The sequence below is a fragment of the Bos indicus x Bos taurus genome, chromosome 29 (assembly GCF_003369695.1).
Source record: "Bos indicus x Bos taurus breed Angus x Brahman F1 hybrid chromosome 29, Bos_hybrid_MaternalHap_v2.0, whole genome shotgun sequence".
Taxonomy (NCBI): Eukaryota; Metazoa; Chordata; class Mammalia; order Artiodactyla; family Bovidae; genus Bos; species Bos indicus x Bos taurus.
This window is the reverse complement of record NC_040104.1, coordinates 6,587,107-6,607,865: the sequence shown is the minus strand read 5'-3', so window position 1 is coordinate 6,607,865 and position 20,759 is coordinate 6,587,107. Positions and strand designations below refer to the sequence as shown.

At 51.3% G+C, this 20,759-nt stretch overlaps 2 protein-coding genes across 4 annotated transcripts in view; both read left to right on the top strand.

The window, feature by feature from the left end:
• Positions 1-1,757, top strand: part of DPP3 (dipeptidyl peptidase 3) — a 31,965-nt gene extending 30,208 nt beyond the window's left edge. For both annotated transcript variants that reach the window (XM_027531469.1, XM_027531468.1), the window contains exon 18: positions 1,220-1,757. In XM_027531469.1, the coding sequence (XP_027387270.1) occupies positions 1,220-1,371 (152 nt within the window). In that variant the 3' untranslated portion in view covers positions 1,372-1,757. The remainder of the gene's footprint in view (positions 1-1,219) is intronic.
• Positions 1,758-2,797: 1,040 nt separating this feature from the next.
• BBS1 (Bardet-Biedl syndrome 1) lies at positions 2,798-20,180 on the top strand. 2 transcript variants are annotated; one of them, XM_027532810.1, is made up of 17 exons: positions 2,798-3,596; positions 3,938-4,011; positions 4,128-4,162; positions 7,267-7,539; positions 7,654-7,700; positions 7,847-7,885; positions 8,011-8,083; positions 9,645-9,776; positions 10,485-10,591; positions 12,141-12,261; positions 12,426-12,584; positions 13,713-13,782; positions 14,354-14,512; positions 15,390-15,523; positions 16,452-16,586; positions 17,356-17,442; positions 17,661-20,180. In XM_027532810.1, exons 1-17 carry the CDS (start codon positions 3,325-3,327, stop codon positions 17,745-17,747), a joined length of 2,004 nt encoding a protein of 667 aa, XP_027388611.1. In that variant the 5' UTR covers positions 2,798-3,324; the 3' UTR covers positions 17,748-20,180. The 2 variants fall into 2 exon arrangements, with proteins under 2 accessions (XP_027388611.1, XP_027388610.1); XM_027532809.1 differs by having other exon boundaries at positions 3,935-4,011; positions 17,661-19,650.
• Positions 20,181-20,759: the final 579 nt, after the last annotated feature.

Sequence of the window (20,759 nt, the reverse complement as noted above, 5' to 3'; positions counted from 1 at the left end):
CGGGAGCCACTCAGTGCCTGTCAGTGAGTGAGTGAGTGGATTATACCAGGCTCCCAGCAAGTGCTCATTACATGGACAAGATCATCATTGCTTTGACTGTCCAGCTCTGGGCAGGCACTGGGGATGGACTCCTCACCTCAAGTTGTTCTCAGCCCATTAGAAATAAGACAGAGAGAGAAATGGTCTTACAAGGGAAGTGTTCATGGGTGCCCAAAAGACACAAACAGTGGTCTGAACACTTAGAGAAGGGAAGATCATATCTACCTTTGAGAGAATTGGGGAAAGGTGGGTCTGGGGAGGAAGTAGGGGGTAAACTTTGAGGCCCAAAGAACAGGTTGAATTTTCAAAGGTGGTGGTGATGGTGGTGGTGATTGTATTAATAGCTCACTTTTGAGGACTTCCATGGGCCAGAGTCTGGGTAAAAACTCTCCACGGATCAACTCCCAACAACTCAAATGAGGAAGTTTCCCCTATTTCAGCTGGAAACTGAGACACAGAGGGGCTGTATATTTGAAGTCACACAGGGAGTGGCTGGCAGGATCAGGATTTGAACTCGGGCCATCCGAGCTCAGAGCCTGTGCCCTTAGCTGCATACATCCCATAAGGCCACAGAGTACAATGAGGCACTGTGAGCAGGTAGAGAAGTGGAGGGATGTTAGAAGGAAGTGCTTCCCATGAGTATTCAGGGACACCACATAGGTTAGATGGGTGCCCTTGGAACAGCCCCAGTTGACAGATGAGGAAGTAGGTTCAGAGATCGCGATGCTTATGATAGCTGGCACTTGGTGAGTGTGCCTTCCACCCATTATATTATATTTAATCATCGCAGCTTCTTGAGAGATGTACTGTGCTTGCCCCCACTTTCCAGATGAGGAAACTAGGGCTTAGGTTAAGAAACTTGACCAGGGCCCCACAGTAGATGGAGATGAAGCAGTTCCTCCTGGAAGCCAAGGACTGTGTCTGTTTCACCTAACATGGCACTGTTGTAAATCTCTATTAAGTGAATGAATGAATGCAGCAATTCATTGAATACTCCCCCTTTAATGTTTCCTATCTCATAGGATTATGGAGTCAGTTAGATAATGAAATATTGAGCACAATTTTTGGCACATGGTAAAAACTCAGGAAGACAACTAGCTGCTTCTATGATTACGACTATGATTCTGTTTCCCTATTAAAACCTTTTCCTGCTGCTGTTTTTTCTCCATCTCCTCCCCAGGCTCAGAAGTACAACTTCTTGAGTATGAGGCCTCGGCTGCAGGCCTCATCCGATCCTTCTCTGAGCGCTTCCTAGAGGATGGGCCCGAGTTGGAGAAGATCCTCACCCAGCTGGCCACAGCTGATGCCCAGTGCTGGAAGGGGCCCCAGTGAAGCCCCATCTGGCCAGGCTTAAGGCACCTGTGAGGCCCTTCCCCGACTCGATCAAACCAAGGCTGTAAGTGGCCCCCTTTTTGTGGGCCCAGGAGAGGGGCAGGAGCCTGGACCTTGGTGCTACCTCAGCCAGGGGTGGTGACACTAAGCCCTTCCATTTGTCAGCACTTTCCAGCTTATCAGTGGTTCCCTTGTGTTATCTCATTTGATCTACACTGCCTTCTGCGGGGTGGGCAAGGCTCCTTGTCCGGATTCCCAGATGAGGAAATACAAGTTGTGAGAAAGTGACCTGTCTAAATCCTGCAGGATTCAAAACCTCTCCCAATCCAGTGCTCTTCATGTATTACTTTTATAACCAGAAAAATAAATATTGGAAACCACCACCATCTTCGCAATTTGTGTGGTTCTTTCTGGCCTTGGCCTCACGTCTCATTTGCTCCCAGCAGGGTGGTGGGATCAAGTCCTAGGGAGGGGGAAGGAGGGTCATTTTTAGGCTCCCATCTGCAACAGGATTTTGCCATCACCTCTAAATCTGGATATGCAGAGAGTCACATGGGTGAACATAATATGATTTTTGCCATCCTCCCTCATGGCTTTTCTTCTGTTTTAAAGAAGAACCTAAAAACTGGAACTAAGATCATGACTGTAGCCATGAAATTAAAAGATGTTTGCTCCTTGAAAGAAAAGATATGACAAACCTTAGATAGCATATTAAAAAGCAGAGACATCACTTTGCCAACAAAAGTCTGTATAGTCAAAGCTATGGTTTTTCTGGAGAAGGCAATGGCACCCCACTCCAGTACTCTTGCCTGGAAAATCCCATGGATGGAGGAGCCTGGAAGGCTGAAGTCCATGGGGTCTCGGAGAGTCGGACACGGTTGAGCAACTTCACTTTCACTTTTCACTTTCACGCATTGGAGAAGGAAATGGCAACCCACTCCAGTGTTCTTGCCTGGAGAATCCCAGGGACGGGGGAGCCTGTTGGGCTGCTGTCTATGGGGTCGCACAGAGTCGGACATGACTGAAGTGACTTCACTTATGGTTTTTCCAGTAGTCATGTATGGATGTGAGAGTTGGACCATAAAGAAGGCTAAGAGCTGAAAAACCAATGCTTTCTGATAGTGGTGTTGGAGAAGACTCTTGAGAATTCCTTGGACAGCAAGGAGATCAAACCAGTCATTCCGTAAGGAAATCAATCCCGAATATTCATTGAAAGGACTGGTGCTGAAGCTGAAGCTCCATTACTTTGGCCACCTGATGTGAAATGCCAACTCATTAGAAAAGACTCTGATGCTGGGAAAGATTGAAAGCAGGAGGAAGAGGGGGCAACAGAGGATGAGATAGTTGGATGGCATCACTGATTCAATGGACATGAGTTTGAGCAAACTCCAGCAGATAGTGAAGGACAGGGAAGCCTGGCTTACTGTAGTCTGTGGGGTCGCAAAGAGTTGGACAGAACTGAGTGACTGAACAGCAACAACAAAAAAAATTGGAACACCTCAATCCTAGAATTTAATCTTTTTTCCTTTTAATTTATTTTTGGCTGCTGGAGTACAGGCTCTAGGACTGGGGCTTCAATACTTGCCACAGAGGGGCAGAGTCAGAAGTTGTGGCCGACACAGTTGCTCTGTGGCATGTGGGATCTTCCCAGACCAGATCTTTTTCTAAATGGAACAGGTGTTTCCTTCATTGGCAGACAGATGGCTTCTTTACCACTGAGCCACCAGGGAAGCCCAGGAGTTAATCCCTTAAACTTTGGGTTTTGTTTCTCTATCCTAGACCTCGAGAGTAAGCAGGGAAGAAAGGACGCGGCCCCTTTTCCACCCAGGTAACCGTGAGGATGAGCGGACGAGTTAGTTTTGCTGTTGATAAACCGGAGAAGGGCACCTCTCCAGGCCTCAAAGCTCAAGGGGCCCGTGGCTGAGCCAGAGGTGCAGGGCCTAGAAGCTCCTGATGGGAAGAATCAGAGATAAATTATATAAGTCGGAACGAGGGATTGCATCTCAGCTGGTGGAAACCCCGGCAAGGACCAGCGCAACTTGCTCAGGAGCCTCTCTGTCCCGGGCCGGAAAGTTGAGCGCCCGGAACCTTGATACGCGAGCTTCCCCCCAACCCGGAAGCTTTTGGGCACTGCGCGGCGGCTGGCCACAGCCGGTTGCCAGGGTGACCCCTGGAAAGATGGCTGCTACGTCTTCGTCGGATTCAGACGGCGGCAAAGGCGAGAGGTGAAGGCTGCGATCCTTGAGACCCCTTTTCCTACATATGTAAAGAAGGTGCCCCGGTCCCTGGGATCTGGGCTCCTGCGAGTCTCAGCAGCGCTGGCAGTCCTTTAAAGATCACATAGGGAAACTGACACCCAGGGAGTGAATGGGTGTGTGTGGGTGACTCGAGAGCTGCGATGGGGGAGCCGGAACTTGGACCCAGACTCTATACCCCTAGTTCAGAGCTCCCTACATACCTCATTCCCAGAAACAAGTTCCCGCAAAATGTTCTTCCTTCCCTTGGAATTCATCATCTGCCCCGCCCTCGCCCCTGTCCCCCAACTCTGTCCCTCTTCTCCCAGCAGTGAGGCCAATTCGAAATGGCTGGACTCGCTCAGCGATTCCATGGCGAACATCCACACCTTTTCCGCCTGCCTGGGTGAGTCTCTGGGACCAGGAACCCTGGTTCTGGGGAGACCGGGGTGTCAGATGGTCCTAGAGTTAAGCTTCTAGGATGCTGAGACCCTGGTTTATGGCCCTTTTTATGTTTTCCAGCGCTGGCCGATTTTCACGGGGACGGGGAGTACAAGGTAAGCCTGTCACCCCAGAAGTGAGGTTTCCTGATAGTTCCAAAGAAGCTCAACGTAATCTGGAATTCATGTGCACTTTGAAAAAGCACGTTTAGTGTTACACTTTATTTTTAACGTGGAAGTGGAGAGAACCTGTTGATTTCATATGACAGACTGCAGAAAGTACAGCTAAACAAAATGCTGCTGGAGATTATACTAAGACAAAGCCTTTTCATTTTGTTGACGTTAATTCTTGGCTGGAAGGGTGCATCCCATGGTTGGGGGCGGGGCGTTAGAATCTGGAGGGAATTTAGACAGGGAGGAGACTGAGAGTTTTATGTTTATCAAAAGGGTATGCATTTTAAGGTTAGCCGTGAGCTGATCATCTTGAAGCTGGATGATGGCTATTTGGGGGTTTGTTATATGAGTCTCTAGTTTTGTATATGACTGAAATTTTTCATAATAAAAAGATTAAAATTAAGATAAAAATATAAAGATAAGTAAAGAAATAAAAAATTTTAAAGGCACAGATTTTTTTAAAGGTTGAGAAATTATTGATCTAAAAGAAAGGAAGTTAACATATATTGAGTAATCATTTCTGGACTAGACCCTCTTTGAGGCATTTTCACATACATAGATACTGTTTATCTCCATTTTGTTAGTGGGAAAATAGATTCCAAAAGGCTGAGTTTACCGAGTTTGTAAAAGGTGGCAGACCTGGGCCTGTCAAATTCCCCATCACATGTTCCATTACAGCTCAGCCCTCACCAAGGGCAATGAACCTACAATGGATATGTTATGATGGCAGCTAGAAAGGAGTCATATCCTGCTTGGACAGTGCAGTAAGATTCGTGGCTTTGGCCCCCAAATCTCTGTCCATAGAGCATTCAACAATTAGCAAGCATACAGTGAACCCCTTGGTTAAGGGAATGGCAGTCCACTCCAGTATTCTTGCCTGGAGAATCCCATGGACAGAGAAGCCTGACGGGGTACAGTCCATGGGGTTGCAAAGAGTCGGACACAACTGAGCTACTAACACACACAGTGAACCTCTCCTGTGTGTAAGTTGTTGTGCAGACACTAAACTGAGAAATGAATCAGTCCACAGTCAGAAGGAAATACGGATACTGTCCTTGATTCATCCACAGTGTTGACTGAACACCTGGTGTATCCTTGGTGCTGGGTTGACGGCAGTGACGGGTAGAGAAATCACAGACCGCATGTGCTTAGTTGCTCAGTTGTGTCCTACTCTTTGCAGCCCCATGGGCTGCAGCCTGCCAGGCTCCTCTGCCCTAAACTGGAGGCAGGAGGAGGCAGTGCTACGTGAACTGTGCTGAAGGATGAATGAAGTGTGTCAAGAAGGCACGGAAGAGGGGAGGGCATCAGGCAGAGGGAACTGCACAGACAGAGGCAGAGACGCTTGCAAACTCACAGCGTATTTGTAGAGAGGAAATTGCTTTCGAACTGTGGTGTTGGAGAAGACTCTTGAGAGTCCCTTGGACTGCGAGGAGATCCAACCAGTCCACCCTAAGGAGATCAGTCCTGGGTGTTCATTAGAAGGACTGATGTTGAAGCTGAGACTCCAGTACTTTGGCCACCTCATGCGAAGGAGCTGACTCATTGGAAAAGACTCTGATGCTGGGAAAGATTGAGGGCAGGAAGAGAAGGGGACGGCAGAGGATGAGATGGTTAGATGGCATCACCAACTCAATGGACATGGGTTTGGGTGTACTCCAGGAGTTGGTGATGGACAGGGAGGCCTGGCGTGCTGCGGTTCATGGGGTCACAAAGAGTCGGACACGACTGAGCGACTGAACTGAACTCAAATTGAACATTAGAAAGTTGAGGCCAATATAAAATAGTAGTTAAAACCACTGGCTTTGTTTTTTTTAATTTTTGGCTGTACCCTGCAGCATGTGGGACCCTAGTTCCCCAACCAGGAATCAAACTCATGCCCCTTGCATTGGAAGGCAGAGTCTTAAACACTGGACTTCCAGGGAAGTCCCAAGACCACTGGCTTTGGATTCAGACAGACCTAGGTTCAAGACCTAACTGTACCACCTACTAGCTGTGTGACTTTGACCTAACATCTCTAAGCCTTATAGTTTCCTCATTTGTGAATTGGGGCTAATAATTTTATCTACCTCACAGGTTGTTGACAGATTAAATAAAAGAGTACATGAAGTTACTGGTGTGGCTTCTGGCACACTGAGCATGCTCAGAATCCAGGCATTCTGTGGCAGCCTGCATTCTGGCTGGAGCATAGCATGGATGGGGAAGTGATAGAAAACCTGTTGGGATCCAGATCAGAGGGGCCTTGCAGGCTTCACTCAGGAGAATGGGCTTGCATGGCAGCTGCAGCGGCTTGGCGGGTAGATATACAAGAGCTCGGTTCTCCTTTGTGGGTTGCACGTCCCACTCTGTGCACTTGGTTCTGCTCCTTTGCCGTTTGAAAGCCAGGCCTCAGAGCCCACATGTGAGTTTCAGGCCCCCCAGTGACCTCAGTCATTGTCCCAGTGTGTAGAACAGTGTCTGGCATGGAGCAAGCCCTGAAGAAACACTTACTGAACAAATACTGAAAGTATCAGCTGCCCCCTGTTCCTCACTAGGCTCTGTGGTTCGCTGTCTCCTTTGACTTGCACTACAAGTGTCCTGCAGTGTGCACGGGTGCGTGTTAAGTTGCTGTAGTTGTGTCCAACTCTGTGCGACCCCATGGACTAGCCTGTCAGGGTCCTCTGTCCATGGAATTCTCCAGGCATGAATACTGGAGTGGGTTGCCATGCCCTCCTCTAGGGGATCTTCCTGACCCAGCAGGGATTGAGCCTGAGTCTTTTTGGTCTCCTGCATTAGCGGGCAGGTTTATTTATTTATTTTTTAACCACTAGCACGACTTGGGAAGCCCTGTCATGTGGTAGGTATTCCCATTTTGCAGGTGGGAAAACTGGCTCAGGAAGTCATTTTTCCCAAGGTCACACAGCTTGCAAAGCCTTTGCCCTCCTCCCACCCACCTGTGGTACACTCTGAGTATATATGGATGTGCACCAGCAAAAAGCTAAGCCCAAGAAGAGGGGCAGTAGGGGTGTCTTTAGCCGCTAAGCCTGGAATCAGCCAGCCTCTCTCTGCAGCTGGCCATGGGAGACCTTGGCCCAGATGGGCGGCAGCCCCGCCTGAAGGTGCTTAAAGGACACACACTGGTGAGCCAGAAACCGCTACCCGACCTGCCAGCCGCTGCTGTCACCTTCCTCATGGCGTCACACGAGCCCCGGACTCCAGCACTGGCAATCGCATCAGGCCCTTGTGTGTATGTGTATAAGAATCTCAAGCCCTACTTCAAGTTCAGCCTGCCCTCGCTGCCTACAAACCCCCTGGAACAAGACCTTTGGAATCAGGCCAAAGAGGTAAGTGGCATGGGGGATGAGAGCAAGAAGGCAGAGGTGGCTGCTGCAGGTGGGCCTCATTCCCTGCCTGGCTCTGGAGCTCACAGGCTCTACCTTCTTCCCATGGTGGCACAGGACCAGATTGACCCCTTGACCCTGAAGGAGATGCTGGAGGGCATCAGGTGAGAGCCCACTGTCCCCTTTATGTGCCTCCCTCACCCCCCAGTTCCTACTCCTTCATCCCAGAGCCCACTGTCTGACACCCCCCTCCCCCAACACTGGGCCTGTTTCTCAACTCAACCTGCTGGGATGGTCCCTCTCCTTACAGGGAGAAGGCAGAGGTACCTTTGTCTGTACAGTCACTCAGGTAAGGGCCCTCTGGACGGCCAGGGCTCCAGAAGCTCCCTGGGAGGGCAGGGGGAGAGGCTGTGGAGTGGCCTTGGAGGGCAGGCAGGCCCCGGGCGCACAGATGCCCCTACTCTGTGTGTCCAGGTTTCTGCCGCTGGAGCTGAGTGAAATGGAGGCGTTTGTGAACCAGCACAAATCCAAGTCCATCAGGCGGCAGGTACTGCCCCCTCTCATTTCCCTGTAAAAAATACAGTTTTATAAACAGACCATATAAAGCCAAACCTGACGAGTTTTACTTTGCAGTTTTCCTTCCAGCCTGAGCTGCCTATGTAGTCTGCAGGGCTTCTCCATTTCAGTTAGCAGTGACAGCTTTGAGTTGATAGATACAGTTATGTAACTTACATAACTTTTATCATCTTGGTAGTAAAGGTAAAATATTTTCATTAGGGAAAATTTTGAAAATAGAAATACAAAGGAGAAATACAAGTGACTATACTCTTACTACTCAGAGTACTCTTACCATTTTGATACATTTCGTTCATAAGTAGGCCTTTATATCCTGCTTCCCTTGAGCACATAACATTGTATCTTGAGCATTAGTCTTGAAGAACTCCATTTTTAGTGGCCCCTTGATCATTTCATTGATGATTCATTATTCATTCATAATTTAACTATTCGGTACAGATCATTGGTCAGAAGTGTTTCCTTTTTATTCACTTCATATTTTTCTTAGTTAGGATTTTAATGACTTTATTGATAGACCTACTCATTGATGAGCTCCAGTGGTTCCTGACCTTGGGGGCTGAGCCTTGTCCAGGGATGGGCTTTCAGAGCTGTCCCTGCATTTCAGAGCCACATAGGAACCACCCACTTGCTATAGAGGACATTTGAGCTGAACACGTTGACCAACGCATGCCTCCATGTTTGGCTAGCTGTAGATCATTCCCTGAGAAACATTGTTCTCTCCTGCTGATCAGCAGCTCAGATCCACAATTGTCACTATCTCTGAGTACTTTTAAAATGAGGAAGTGAGTTAAGTATTGCTTAAAAGATGCAGTGTGGGGGAGGCCATCTTCCCAGGTATGCATCGTGGCTACCTGGTTGGGAGCCACTAGCATCCACATTTCTGTAACTTTTCTCCTTCCACTAGGCTTTGAGGATTCTTCTTTTTTTTATCTTAAAGGTAGTCATTCAGTGAACAGCTTTATCCAGAGAAACATCTTAGTCCTGCTAAATTATTTCCATGGGAGAAATTCCTAAAAAGGGGATCATCTCCTCTCTTGTTTTCTCTCCAATCACAATTAGAAGAACATATGCCCACTGTAGAAACTGCAGAAAAGCCCAATGAAGAAATTAAACCCTGCCTGTGATGTCATTGTCCAGAGATAACCAGTGTTTGTATTTAAAGGTTTAGCTTTCCACGGTTCTTTTTATTCATATGTTTTTTAAACTGTGATAATACTAATGTAACTTTTAATCTGTATTTTCTCTTAATACATTAGAAACATTCTCTCTGTCATTGAATCTTTTTTTAAAATCTGATTTTGGTAAATGACTGTGTGGTTTTTGATCATACAGTTTATAATTGACTTAGAGAATCCTGTTTTGTTAGGAAATTAGGTTTGCTGCAATCAACACTTTTGTAGATAAATCTTCTGTCACAGCTCTAAGACTCTTCTTCCTCCTTTGCCCTCTTTCTTTCTGGGGCGTCCTGGGAGGAGCTGGGGTGGGAGATGGTGTGAGGGGATCTCCTGGGTGACCCTGGAGTCCTTCTGCAGACAGTCATCACCACCATGACCACCTTAAAGAAGAACCTGGCTGACGAGGACGCTGTGTCCTGCCTGGTGCTGGGCACTGAGAACAAGGAGCTCCTGGTGCTAGACCCGGAGGCCTTCACCATCCTGGCCAAGGTCAGTGTGGGGGTTCTGGCCCTGTGCACACCCAAGGCCCAGGCTCCATTCCCTCCCCTCCCCCAAATCTCTTGCCCCAGTTAGTTAGTTCTTGGTGATACCTGTTCATTGTAGACAGTTGTAAAATGTAGACGGGCATAAAGAAGACAGACAACCCCAAATCCTACGACTCACGCATGTCTTCTGTGAAAGTTTTGGCACAAGTCCTTGTAGACATTTTCATATTTAGACACAGGTATATAACTTTCAATATTTTTTTCTTTTTTTTACAAAAACAGCCCATGCTGTAGGATCCTGAAACCTGCTATTTTCAAGCAGCAGTAGCTCATCAGTATCTTTCCATGTCCATATTAAACCACGTCAGCCTTTGCAGAGGCCGCTTAACATCGATTATATAAATATTCTGCAATTTCTTTACCCTGTTGCCAATTGTATGTTTAAGTTATTTTCAGTTTCTTGCTATCATTAACCACCACCACAGCAGGCTTCCTTGCCAAACATCTTTGTGTGCTTATCTAAATACCTCCTTACATGCATTCCTAAAGTAGACTTAAAGGTTTGCTACCTGTTCCCCTCCAGAGAAACTGTTTGTTTTAAACTGTGCCCAGGAGGGTGTGAGTGAGGAGAGGGGCACTTAGAGGAGTGGTGTCAGGTCAGGGAGGGGGGCCGGGGCTCCAGAGAAACCGGGGTGTTTGAGTCTCTCTGCAGATGAGCCTCCCCAGCGTCCCTGCCTTCCTGGAGGCTTCTGGCCAGTTTGATGTGGAGTTCCGTCTTGCCGCTGCCTGCCGCAACGGGAGCATCTATATACTGAGAAGGTAGCCACATCCGAGCTCTCTAGGGTCAGAAGGAACATCTCAGAAACCTAGTGGTTTCGAGGGCTGGCAAGATGAGCAGGGCTTTGGAGTGAGAATGTGGGACTGGAAAGAGCCCAGAACTTCATAGGAGGCAGAGCCCTTGAGCGTAAGGGATGTCTGGAGGCTTGTCCCGTGGGGCCTGGCAAAGTGAGAGACTAGGCTGGGTGGCTGTGACACCAGCAGTGCAGTCAGATATTAGATAAAAATGGTCTTTCCTATTTGTTCTCTTGCTTTTATAGTTACGGGAAATTTCCTTATGCATTAGTTTGATGTTTCTTAACAGTCATTCTTTTAATTCAAGAAATGTTTTTGAGTACCTGCTATGAATTAAGCATTGCATGAGGTATTGGGGATATATTGATGAACAAAATACGTAGTCCCTACCCTTGTGGGAAGACATGTTAAGACCAAGATTATATTACAAACTGGATACGTGCTATGGAGGAAAAGTACTGGCTCAGTGAGGGATAAAAGGGGGTCAGGGTGATCAGCAAATGCCTGTCTGAAGAGATTACTTGAAGGTTAAGAAGGATCCAGTTCAAAAAAGTGGAGCAAGAGTTACAGGCAGAGAGCACGTAAGCGAACTCGGTGGGAAAGGCATTGGCATGTGCCACTTGAGCTTGGTGGCAAGAGATGACATAGCGATCAGGTCGACTCACGCAGGACCTAGTAGGACATGGTGAAGATTCTGGGTTTCATCTGCAGGGGAATGGAAAACCATTATGGGGTTTGACTCAGGAGATGCGATGAATGACATGATCCACGTCCATTTCGGAGGGTAGATTGGGATTAGGCCCAGAGACCAATGGAAACCTCTTCAGATGAGTCTTCAGATGGGCGATGTCTCTGGCTTAGACTTAAGAAAGGTGGGCCAGAGTCTTTCTGGATAAGAGAAATAAGATTCAGATGCCAGGAAACTGAAAACTCTGCATTCACACAGAGCAAACTCCTCCTGCTTTTCTGATAAATTACTAAACTATTATATTAAATGGAATCTCAGTCCATTACTTCGTCTCACCTGAGGTACACTCGCTGTAAACTGGTTAATGCCAAGTTATCACACAGATCACCATAGTGAAGTTGGGAGGAAGACCAGGAGGGAAAATACACATTCTGTTATCCAAGGTCATGCAGCTACTAAGTCCTAGAGGTGGAACTCGTTCCTGGGTCCTCTGCTTGTGGGCCAAGGCTGCTCCCAGGATCATCTGTGGGGCCTGGAAAGAGGAGGGTCAGCCAGGGCAGGAGAGAAGGTTTCTGGGCTGAGAGTGAGTGAGTGAGTGAGCGTTAGTCACTCAGTTACTCTGCGATCCCATGGACTGTAGCCCTCCAGGCTCCTCTGTCCATGGGGATTCTCCAGGCAAGAGTACTGGAGTGGGTTGCAATGCCCTCCTCCTGGGGATCTTCCCAACCCAGGGATAGAACCTGAGTCTCCTGCATTGCAAGCAGGTTTTTTACCGTATGAGCCACCAGGGAAGCCCTGGGGCTGGGAGTGTGTGTCTTCATTCCACAGAGACTCCAAGCGTCCCAAGTACTGCATCGAGCTGGGCGCCCAGCCTGTGGGGCTTGTCGGTGTACACAAAGTCCTGGTGGTGGGCAGCAACCAAGACAGCCTGCACGGCTTCACCTACAAGGTGTGATCGCACGGCAAGCACCCCCAAAGCCTTCCACCTGCGTCTCCTCAGTCCCCCTCAGCAGGCGAGCCCTTCTGGCATTCCCTTCCCAGCAACTCCAGCCACCCCTTCTTTCCCCTTCTCAGCGCTGAGCCCCCAGCAGACACTTAGCTGTTCCCTCCCAGGGTAAGAGGCTGTGGACAGTGCAGATGCCTGCAGCCATCCTGGCCATGAACCTCCTGGAGCAGCACTCCCGGGGCCTGCAGGCCGTCATGGCTGCGCTGGCCAACGAAGAGGTCCGCATTTACCATGACAAGGTCCTACTCAACGTCATCCGCACGCCGGTGAGCTGCTGACTCCTCCCTGCCCCGCTCCCACCTTTGGGGCTCACTCACTGCCTCTCTGATCCCACTCCCCTGCCACCCTTAAATTTTGATGTATTTTGAAAACGTTTATGCACAACTCACTATATTGAAAGGATAAAACAATGACCGAATCCTTATTGTCGAGGGACTTGTAGTCTAAGGTGCGAGCCAGCCAGAAACACAGCTGATTCAAATACAAGACAGACTAAAGCAGACCAAAGCCCAGAAAAGGCACAGAGACAGACTATAGTGACTGGGGACGGGGGATGGCGGGGTGGGGTGGTGAGAGATACATAGGGATGGAACTCAGGAGCCATTTCACAGAGCAAATGACAATTCAGCTGGTCCTTGAAGCAGTTTGCTTTGAGAAATGGAGTGGATAAATGAAGGTGCAATATTCCAGACTGGAAATAACATGAACAGCGGCTGAGAGGCATGAGTGTTCTTGATAAAGGAATCCAGGTAGTTTGATGAATTTGGACCAGAGTTTTTCAAACAGAGTTTTGAGTCATCAGATCGATTTAATGAACCAGTATCAGAACCAGAAAAAAGTTCAGAGTGTATCACATGTGAAACTTTTGTGTATGTGTAAAGTGTCATATGTCGCAATATAAAATTTGAAAGCAGCTGGTTTGGACCACAGGCTCTCGGGAGCGCAGGCGGTGTGGTGTACAGGTTGGGGAAAGGACAAAGAGAAAAGGCAGGTTGGAGTCAAATATGGAAGGCCTTGAATGTAAACGAGGAGGGCAAAAACCATTGGAGGTTTTTCAGCCAAGAATAGACATGGTCATATTTGTATTTTGAAAGGCAACGGAAGCAGCTGTTTGAAGGACAGACTGGGGAGAAAGATGGCTGGGAGATGTGTTAGAAAGCTGAACTCAGAGGCCAGTGATGTTCAGTCTGGAACTATGGCCATGACTGAGCAGGGGGCAGGGTGGGAGATTAGAAATACAGGAAATATTTCAGAGGCAGCATAGCCCCCGGCCTCACCTCACATTTCACCTCGTACATCATATGTGGGGTCTCCCACCTTTGTCCCCCCTCCTCCCAGTCCTGTTCTCTTCACTGAGATCTTTTCCCAACTGAACTCTGGTGTTTCCACCATAGGAGGCAGTGACCAGCCTTTGCTTTGGCCGCTATGGGCGGGAGGATAACACCCTTATCATGACTACACTAGGTAAGGGGGTCAGGCCTGGTGAGGGTTTTAGAGGTGGGAGTCTGCGGGACAGGCCAGACCCTGGGAAGGAAGAGGTGCACGTGAACACGGGCGGGCCTGGGTTTGGGAAGCAAGGCCTGCCTACAGACACCATCCCGTCTGGGGCTGGGCCTTCACTGGGGACAGCTCATTAGCAGTTTGATGTCACTACCTGGGGCCAGGCCCTGGCTGTGTCTCCAGTTCACCCCAGTATCTGCCACAATGCCAGGAACATCAAAATAGTCAGTAAATAACTGCTAGGAACTCTCCTGGCGGTCCAGTGGTTAGAACTCCATGCTTCCACTGCGGGCGACCCAGGTTTGATCCCTGGTCAGGGAACTAAGATCCCGCAAGCCAAGTGGCTTTCCCAAGCAACTAAATAACTGCTAAATGAATGAATGCATTACTGGCAGGACACACTTCATTCCTTTCAGAGACCCACAGTCTCAACGAGAAGACAGAAGAGGATCAACACGAGGCAGACTGGGGAGAAAGAACGGGACTGTCGGGTGGGCCTGGGGAGGACACATATGCCGTCTGCCCTCTTGCCTAGGTGGTGGCCTGATCATCAAGATCCTCAAGCGCACAGCGGTGTTTGCCGAGGGGGGCGGTGAGGCCGGCCCCCCACCAAGCCAGGCCATAAAACTCAACGTGCCCCGGAAGACCCGGCTGTACGTGGACCAGACACTGCGAGAGCGGGAAGCCGGTACCGGTGAGGCTCAGGCCGAGTCCCTCCCCTCCTCCTCCTCAATTGGTCCAAAGTGGCAGCAACTGGCTGAATGCCACCCGGGTGCCCTGAGCAGCAGGAGGAGACCTGGGCGAACCAGGCAGGTCTCATGCCTATAGCGTCCCAGAGACAGCCTAGGAGGTACACCCTGCCAACAAAGAACTAGAGCTCAAGGTAGAGGGTGCTGCGGCTGCCCTTCGAGTTCAGAGGAGGGAGCAGCCGCTTCTAGGTGCAGAAATTCTCGTAAGAGCAGTAGAATTTGATCAAGGTTCTTCCTTTTCCTGTTTGATCTTTCATGCTCTTTTGTTCGTTCAGTACCTATGATTATGCCAGGCCTTGTGCCAGGTGCCTTGGATTAGGCCAGTCCCTACCTAAAGAGCTCAGTAGACCTTGCTAACTTCACATAGCATGACAGGTGCGGAAGTCTCTGCGGAGTGCTTTTGAGGCGCACAAGAGAATGTGTTTGCCTGGGAGCCTAGCAAAGGCTTTAGAGAGAGATGACATTGGATTTGACTCTAAAAGATGATTACAAGTCCACCAGCCAGACAGGGACAGGGAAGGGCGATTTTGGCAGAGGCCTGGGTAAAGGCACAGGGCCCTGCCTGGGTTCAACCAGGAGCCAACAAAGGAGGCCAAGACTGCGCGGGCGGCCGGGTGGTGGGAGAAGCCGGGCAGAGGGGCAGGGAGCGGTCCGCAGCATCCAGAGGCTGGCTGTGGGACCTCGGCCTCCTGTTGCACGCTCCCAGCCTCTGCTCACCGTGCCTTCCTCTCACCCTGTCCCCACGGCAGCCCGAGCGGGAGCCTCCTCCCCGCGCTGCCCCCCTCCCGCCTCACCGTCAGCCCCTTGTGTCCCTCCCCTCAGCCATGCACCGGACCTTCCAGGCGGACCTCTACCTGCTGCGCCTCCGGGCGGCCCGTGCCTACGTGCAGGCCCTTGAGTCCAGCCTGAGCCCCGTGTCTCTGACGGCCCGGGAGCCGCTCAAGCTGCACGCTGTGGTGAGCTTTCGGGTTGGGGGTGGTGGGCCACCTCAGGGCCAGAGGGGCAGAAGTCAGGGGTGGGCGGGAACCCCTCAGGCCAGAGCCGGTTCCAAGGCAACTAGGCCCCATGCCCCTTGTCACCTGCCCACAGACTCAGGGACCAAGACCTCCTCTGTGGGCACTCTCGCCTTCTCTCACCTGTGCCGCCTCTTCCACTCAGCTGGCCGCAGAGCAGGCACACTCTCCAGCCCCCTCATTCCACGTGGGACCTCAGACAAGCCCCCAGATGTGGGACCTGGCCCCCAGGTGGTCACATTGGGACGTTTCTTCCCAGGAGCCTGGAGGGACTCTTCAGGAGTCTGTTCACTTCAGTAACTGCCGGCAGCCCGAGGAGGTCGGACTGCCTGGTGCAGGGATGGGGCGCCCTGGGACTTCCACAGGCACGAGGAGGACGAGGAGCCCTTAGACACGCTGACCTCAAGGTCCTCAGGCCTCCAGCCAGCTCTGAGTGGCTCCCTGAGGTGTGCGGTCTGATCCAGTTGGGGTTCTAGTCTCTCTTTGTCTGAAGACAGTGGAGAGCTCCAGAGAGGAAGAGGCTACAGAGCACAGGGGGGAAGAGGGAGAAAGTGAAATCACCGCAGCCCCCAGAGGACGTGCGGTCGAGGCGGGCAGGGCCGCAGGGCGGCACAGGCAGGGGCCAGGCCTGTTTGCCCAGGCCAGCTCTGCCTCCCGCTCGCCTTCTCCTCCTGAGGCTGCCACTCAACTCTGTACCCACGGAGCCAAGCTTCTGAGCTCTGGGCCTTCTGATGGACAATGCTTTAAAGCAGTTGGAGGAGGGTGACTTGATGCGGATGAGGAAGCAGGCAGGCAGGTCCAGGGTCGACCTTCTCAGGACCCAAGCCCACAAGGTCCTAAGTGCTTTCTCCCCTCCCCACCCTCTCCACAGGTCCAGGGCCTGGGCCCCACCTTCAAGCTCACCCTTCACCTGCAGAACACATCAACAGCCCGCCCCATCCTGGGGCTAGTGGTCTGCTTCCTGTACAACGAGGTGCTCTATGCTCTTCCCCGGGCCTTCTTCAAGGTACTGGCGTGACAAAGGATGGGGTGGGGCCTGATCAGATGCCCACAGGTCAGAGGTGAGGGGGCTGGCAAGTGGCTGCAGCTACAGGGCAGACTAGGGCGCAGCAGGGGCCCTGAGGAGAGCCCCCAAGTTTGCCTGCCCCAGCTGCTTTTCTCCCCGCCTGCACGGGTCTGAGGGCAGCACTCGGAAGGTGCTGGGACAACAGTGAGAATCCAGGCCCCACCTGTGCCTCTCTCAGAAGCCTGTTGGTGCTGGGGGTCCCAGAGCCGCCCTGCTGCCCAGCCCTCCCACAACAAGAATGGGGACCCCAAGGAGAACCTTCCAGAGTGAGGCGCCTGGTGTTTCCCAGGTCCGCATTTGAGCCTTAGTTGGAAGGACCAGAAACCGAGAAGGACTTCGGTATGTGGAAGAAATAGCCCTAGACTTGGTTGGAGGTCAAGAGGTTTAGGGACTTGCCTGGCAGTCCAGTGATTGAGACTCCACACTTCCCCTGCAGGGTTTGATCCCTGGCCAGGGAACTAAAATCCAGCATGCTGTGCCTCACAGCTAAAAAGAAAAAAAGTTTACCTTTAATTATGGACACGCATGCAGCCTTGGGGCGTTCACTCCCCCGCTGAGCCGTGTGCCCCTCGAACGGGCCTGTCACCCCTGCCCGCCCTGCCAGGCAGTGACGTTCAGCTGGGACAGCAGGGTGACAGAGCTTTGAAATCTACCCAACACTGGCTGGGCGTGAGGGCTGACTTCCTCACCTCTTTGTCCCCAAACTTAGGTCCCATTGCTGGTGCCAGGGCTCAACTACCCCCTGGAGACCTTTGTGAAGAGTCTTAGTGACAAGGGCATCTCAGACATCATCAAGGTAGGTTGCCAGTTGGTACTAGTGCAGGGGAGAGTGTGAGTGAGTGTGGACAAGGCCCCAGGTGGCTGCCAAGAAGGGCTGGGTATCTGCACAGCAGAGGCTCCCCTCTCCTTGGACCGAGCCCTGCACTGGGGCTGGTACAGACCAGGCTGTGCTGGCCTCGGGGAGTAGGGGGGGAGGCAGAATGCCCCCTACTGCCATGGCCACCTTCTCCGTAGGTGCTGGTGCTTCGAGAAGGCCAGAGCACACCCCTGCTGAGTGCCCACATCAACATGCCCATGAGTGAGGGGCTGGCAGCTGACTGACCCCACGCTGGGGTTAAAGCCCCAGTGGAACCAGAACCAGGAGGATCCAGCCGCCTCCACTGCGCTGGGCAGAGTCCATAGTCCCAGGTTCGCTCCTGTGTGGCACCATGCTGGGCCGCCACCTCCCTCTCCTCTCCTAGCGCCCCTCCCTCACTACCCCGACCACCGGGTGACCCGCGGCACAGGTCAGTGAGCTCCTTCCTCCTCAGGAAAACCCAGGCGCTGGCCCTGTGGGCTCCTGCCACTCTAGTCTTGTCCCCACTTTCCTCCAGAAAGAACCCCCAGGTCCCAAGGAAGAGTTCTGCAGCAGTTACGCTGAGATGAGGGCATAGGCCCCGCCTTCTCCTCTGCCACTGTCCTTGGGCATGTCTCTTTGCTGCTGCTGCAGAGTTGGCAGGGGCCTGGCCCCAGACAGTCAGAGGCTTTTCTCGGTGACACTGAGCCCCCTGTTGCTCCCTGAGGTGCCAGAGGCTTGGCTGCTGCCAGCTCAGCTTGCAGGCAAAGCACATGCTCTGATCTCCCTCTCTTTCTATTCAGGGGCCCCGGGAATAGCTGCCTTCCCACAGAGGGCCTTTCTGAAGTGTTGGGCTCAGCCAAGGTCTCAGGCCTGTGATGCTCCATGAAGATTGTCAAGGAAGAGGCTGGCACAGGAGGGCAGAGAGTGCCTGGGCAGGGAGCTAGGGGCCCGAGGAGAGGAAGGCTCAGCTTGACAGAGCAGAGATGGGGTCAGGGCACACAGGAGGGGCATCTCTGGGGTCCTGGGGATGGGACTTGGGAGGCAGAAGCCTAGAACTGCCAAACAAAATGCTCCTCTTTGCCCTGGAGCCCAGATCAGTCAGGTGAGTGGCAAGTTCACTGGGCAGTGGCCATTATGTGTGAGATTTGCTGGAAAACCATAGCCCTTAGGTGTTGAATCAGGGATTGAATGAAAGTGCATGTTAAGATCTTAGGGGTCAGAGACGCACAGTCTGGGCCCTTGGTGCCTCCTGGAGTCCCCTAGCTAGTCTGCCTGGCTGACCTGCCAGCTGTCTTTCGGGTCAGTGCTACCCACGGCCGCCCTGAGCCATTTGTAAGCCAGGAGTCCTGTTCGCTGAGGAAGGGCCTTTGCCTTCTGACCAGGTACAGCCTAGCACGTGGCAGACAGCTCAGGCTTGTGGGAAGTAACCAAGTTTCTGGTGTTTCCATTTCCCCAAGTGTAAAAGGAGGCGGTTTGACTAGATTCTGCTCTAATATCCTAGCGTTTGGCAGCCCCTGTAAAGAAACCAGGAGTCAGCTCCAGAAAGGGGATACTTGGCAGGAATAAGCACAGAACTTTTGCTCTTGAGACCAAGGGCCCCACGTTGATGGATTCTGCTGGACAACAGCCTCTGTGCTGGAAATGGTGAGGGACAGCCCATAGCCACGCTCTCCGCAGGGAATGCATTTGGGGCGAGGTTAAGAGAATTAAGGGGTCTGGACCAAAGCAAGAGCCCATCCCCCTCCTGTCTGCATGGTCCAGCCACTCGCAAACATAGACCAGTTAGGTCGGGGTGGCCTGGGGTTCCTCAATCAAGCTGACTGAGGCTCAGGGGAATGAGGAGGAAGTTCAGTATGGAAATGGAAAGACAGGTAGAGGGATCGTCACTGTCAGTCAGATTTCAACCAAACCTGAAGGGTTTTCCAAGAGAGCTCATCGGAGATGGAAGGCCCTTCCCCAGAAGGTATCAAGCCCCTTGTCACTGGAGCTGTGTCACTGTGGTGAGGCCAGATGACCTTACAGTCCCTTTCACCCCTGTGAAGTGATGAACTGTGTGAACTCGGAACGAAGAAGTCTCAACCAGGGTCTCCTCATAGTTATCCAGGATGATGCAAGTGGAGAAACGATCCCGAGGCCCAACCGCTAATATGAATTTACATGATGTGATACTGTGTCGTTGTTCAGTCACTCAGTTGTGTCCGACTCTGCAACCCCATGGACTGCAACACGTCAGGCTTCCCTGTCCTTCACCATCTCCCAGAGCTTGCTCAAACTCAGGTCCATTGAGTCGTGATGCCATCCAACCATCTCGTCCTCTGTCATCCCCTTCTCCTCCTGCCTTCAGTCTTTCCTGGCATCAGGGTCTTTTCCAATGAGTCAGTTCTTCACACCAGGTGGTCAAGGTATTGGAGCTTCAGCTTCAGCATCAGTCCTTCCAGTGAATAGTCACGACTGATTTCCTTTAGGATTGACTGGTTTGATCTCTTTGCTGTCCAAGGGACTCTCAAGAGTCTTCTCCAGCACCACAGTTCAAAAGCATCAATTCTTTGCCGCTCAGCCTTCTTTATGGTCCAGCTCTCACATCCATACATGACTACTGGAAAAACCATAGCTTTGACTAGACGGACCTATTACTTAAAAACACATGAACCACGTGATGTGGACAGTGTAAATAAAGCAGTAGGAAGAGTGCATGATCCCCGTGCCCTCGCTAGAGCTCTGAGAAACGACATTAAGGATGAGGAGAGTGGTGCCTTTTTTTAATGTCAAAAAACATGTACCTACTTAGTACTCTATTTGTACTGAGTCGCTCAGTCACATCTGACTCTTCGCAACCCCATGACTGTCGTCTGCCAGGTTCCTCTGTCCATGGAATTCTCCAGGCAAGAATACTGGAGTGGGTTGCCATTTCCTTCTCCAGAGAACCTTCCCGATGCAGGGATCGAACCTGGGTCTCACACACTGTGGGCAGATTCTTTACTGTCTGAGCAATCAGAGAAGCCCCACTGGGTACTATGGAATCAGGCAATTTATAACAAGGAAACAGCCTCTTCCCATTCCTCAGTACTGTGCCCCTGCTACAATCATTTCCCGCTCTGTTAGCTATTCTGTAAATATGCTTATACAATCTTTGTTGGCTCCCTGTCATAATAGATGGGGCTTTAGCTCTCTTGTGGCAGCACCCTGCCCTCTCCTTTTCTCCCCAGTTAGGTAAATCCATATTCACTATTTAGATTACTACGTGACTGTCCGCAGAGCCAAGAATGGGGCTGTAA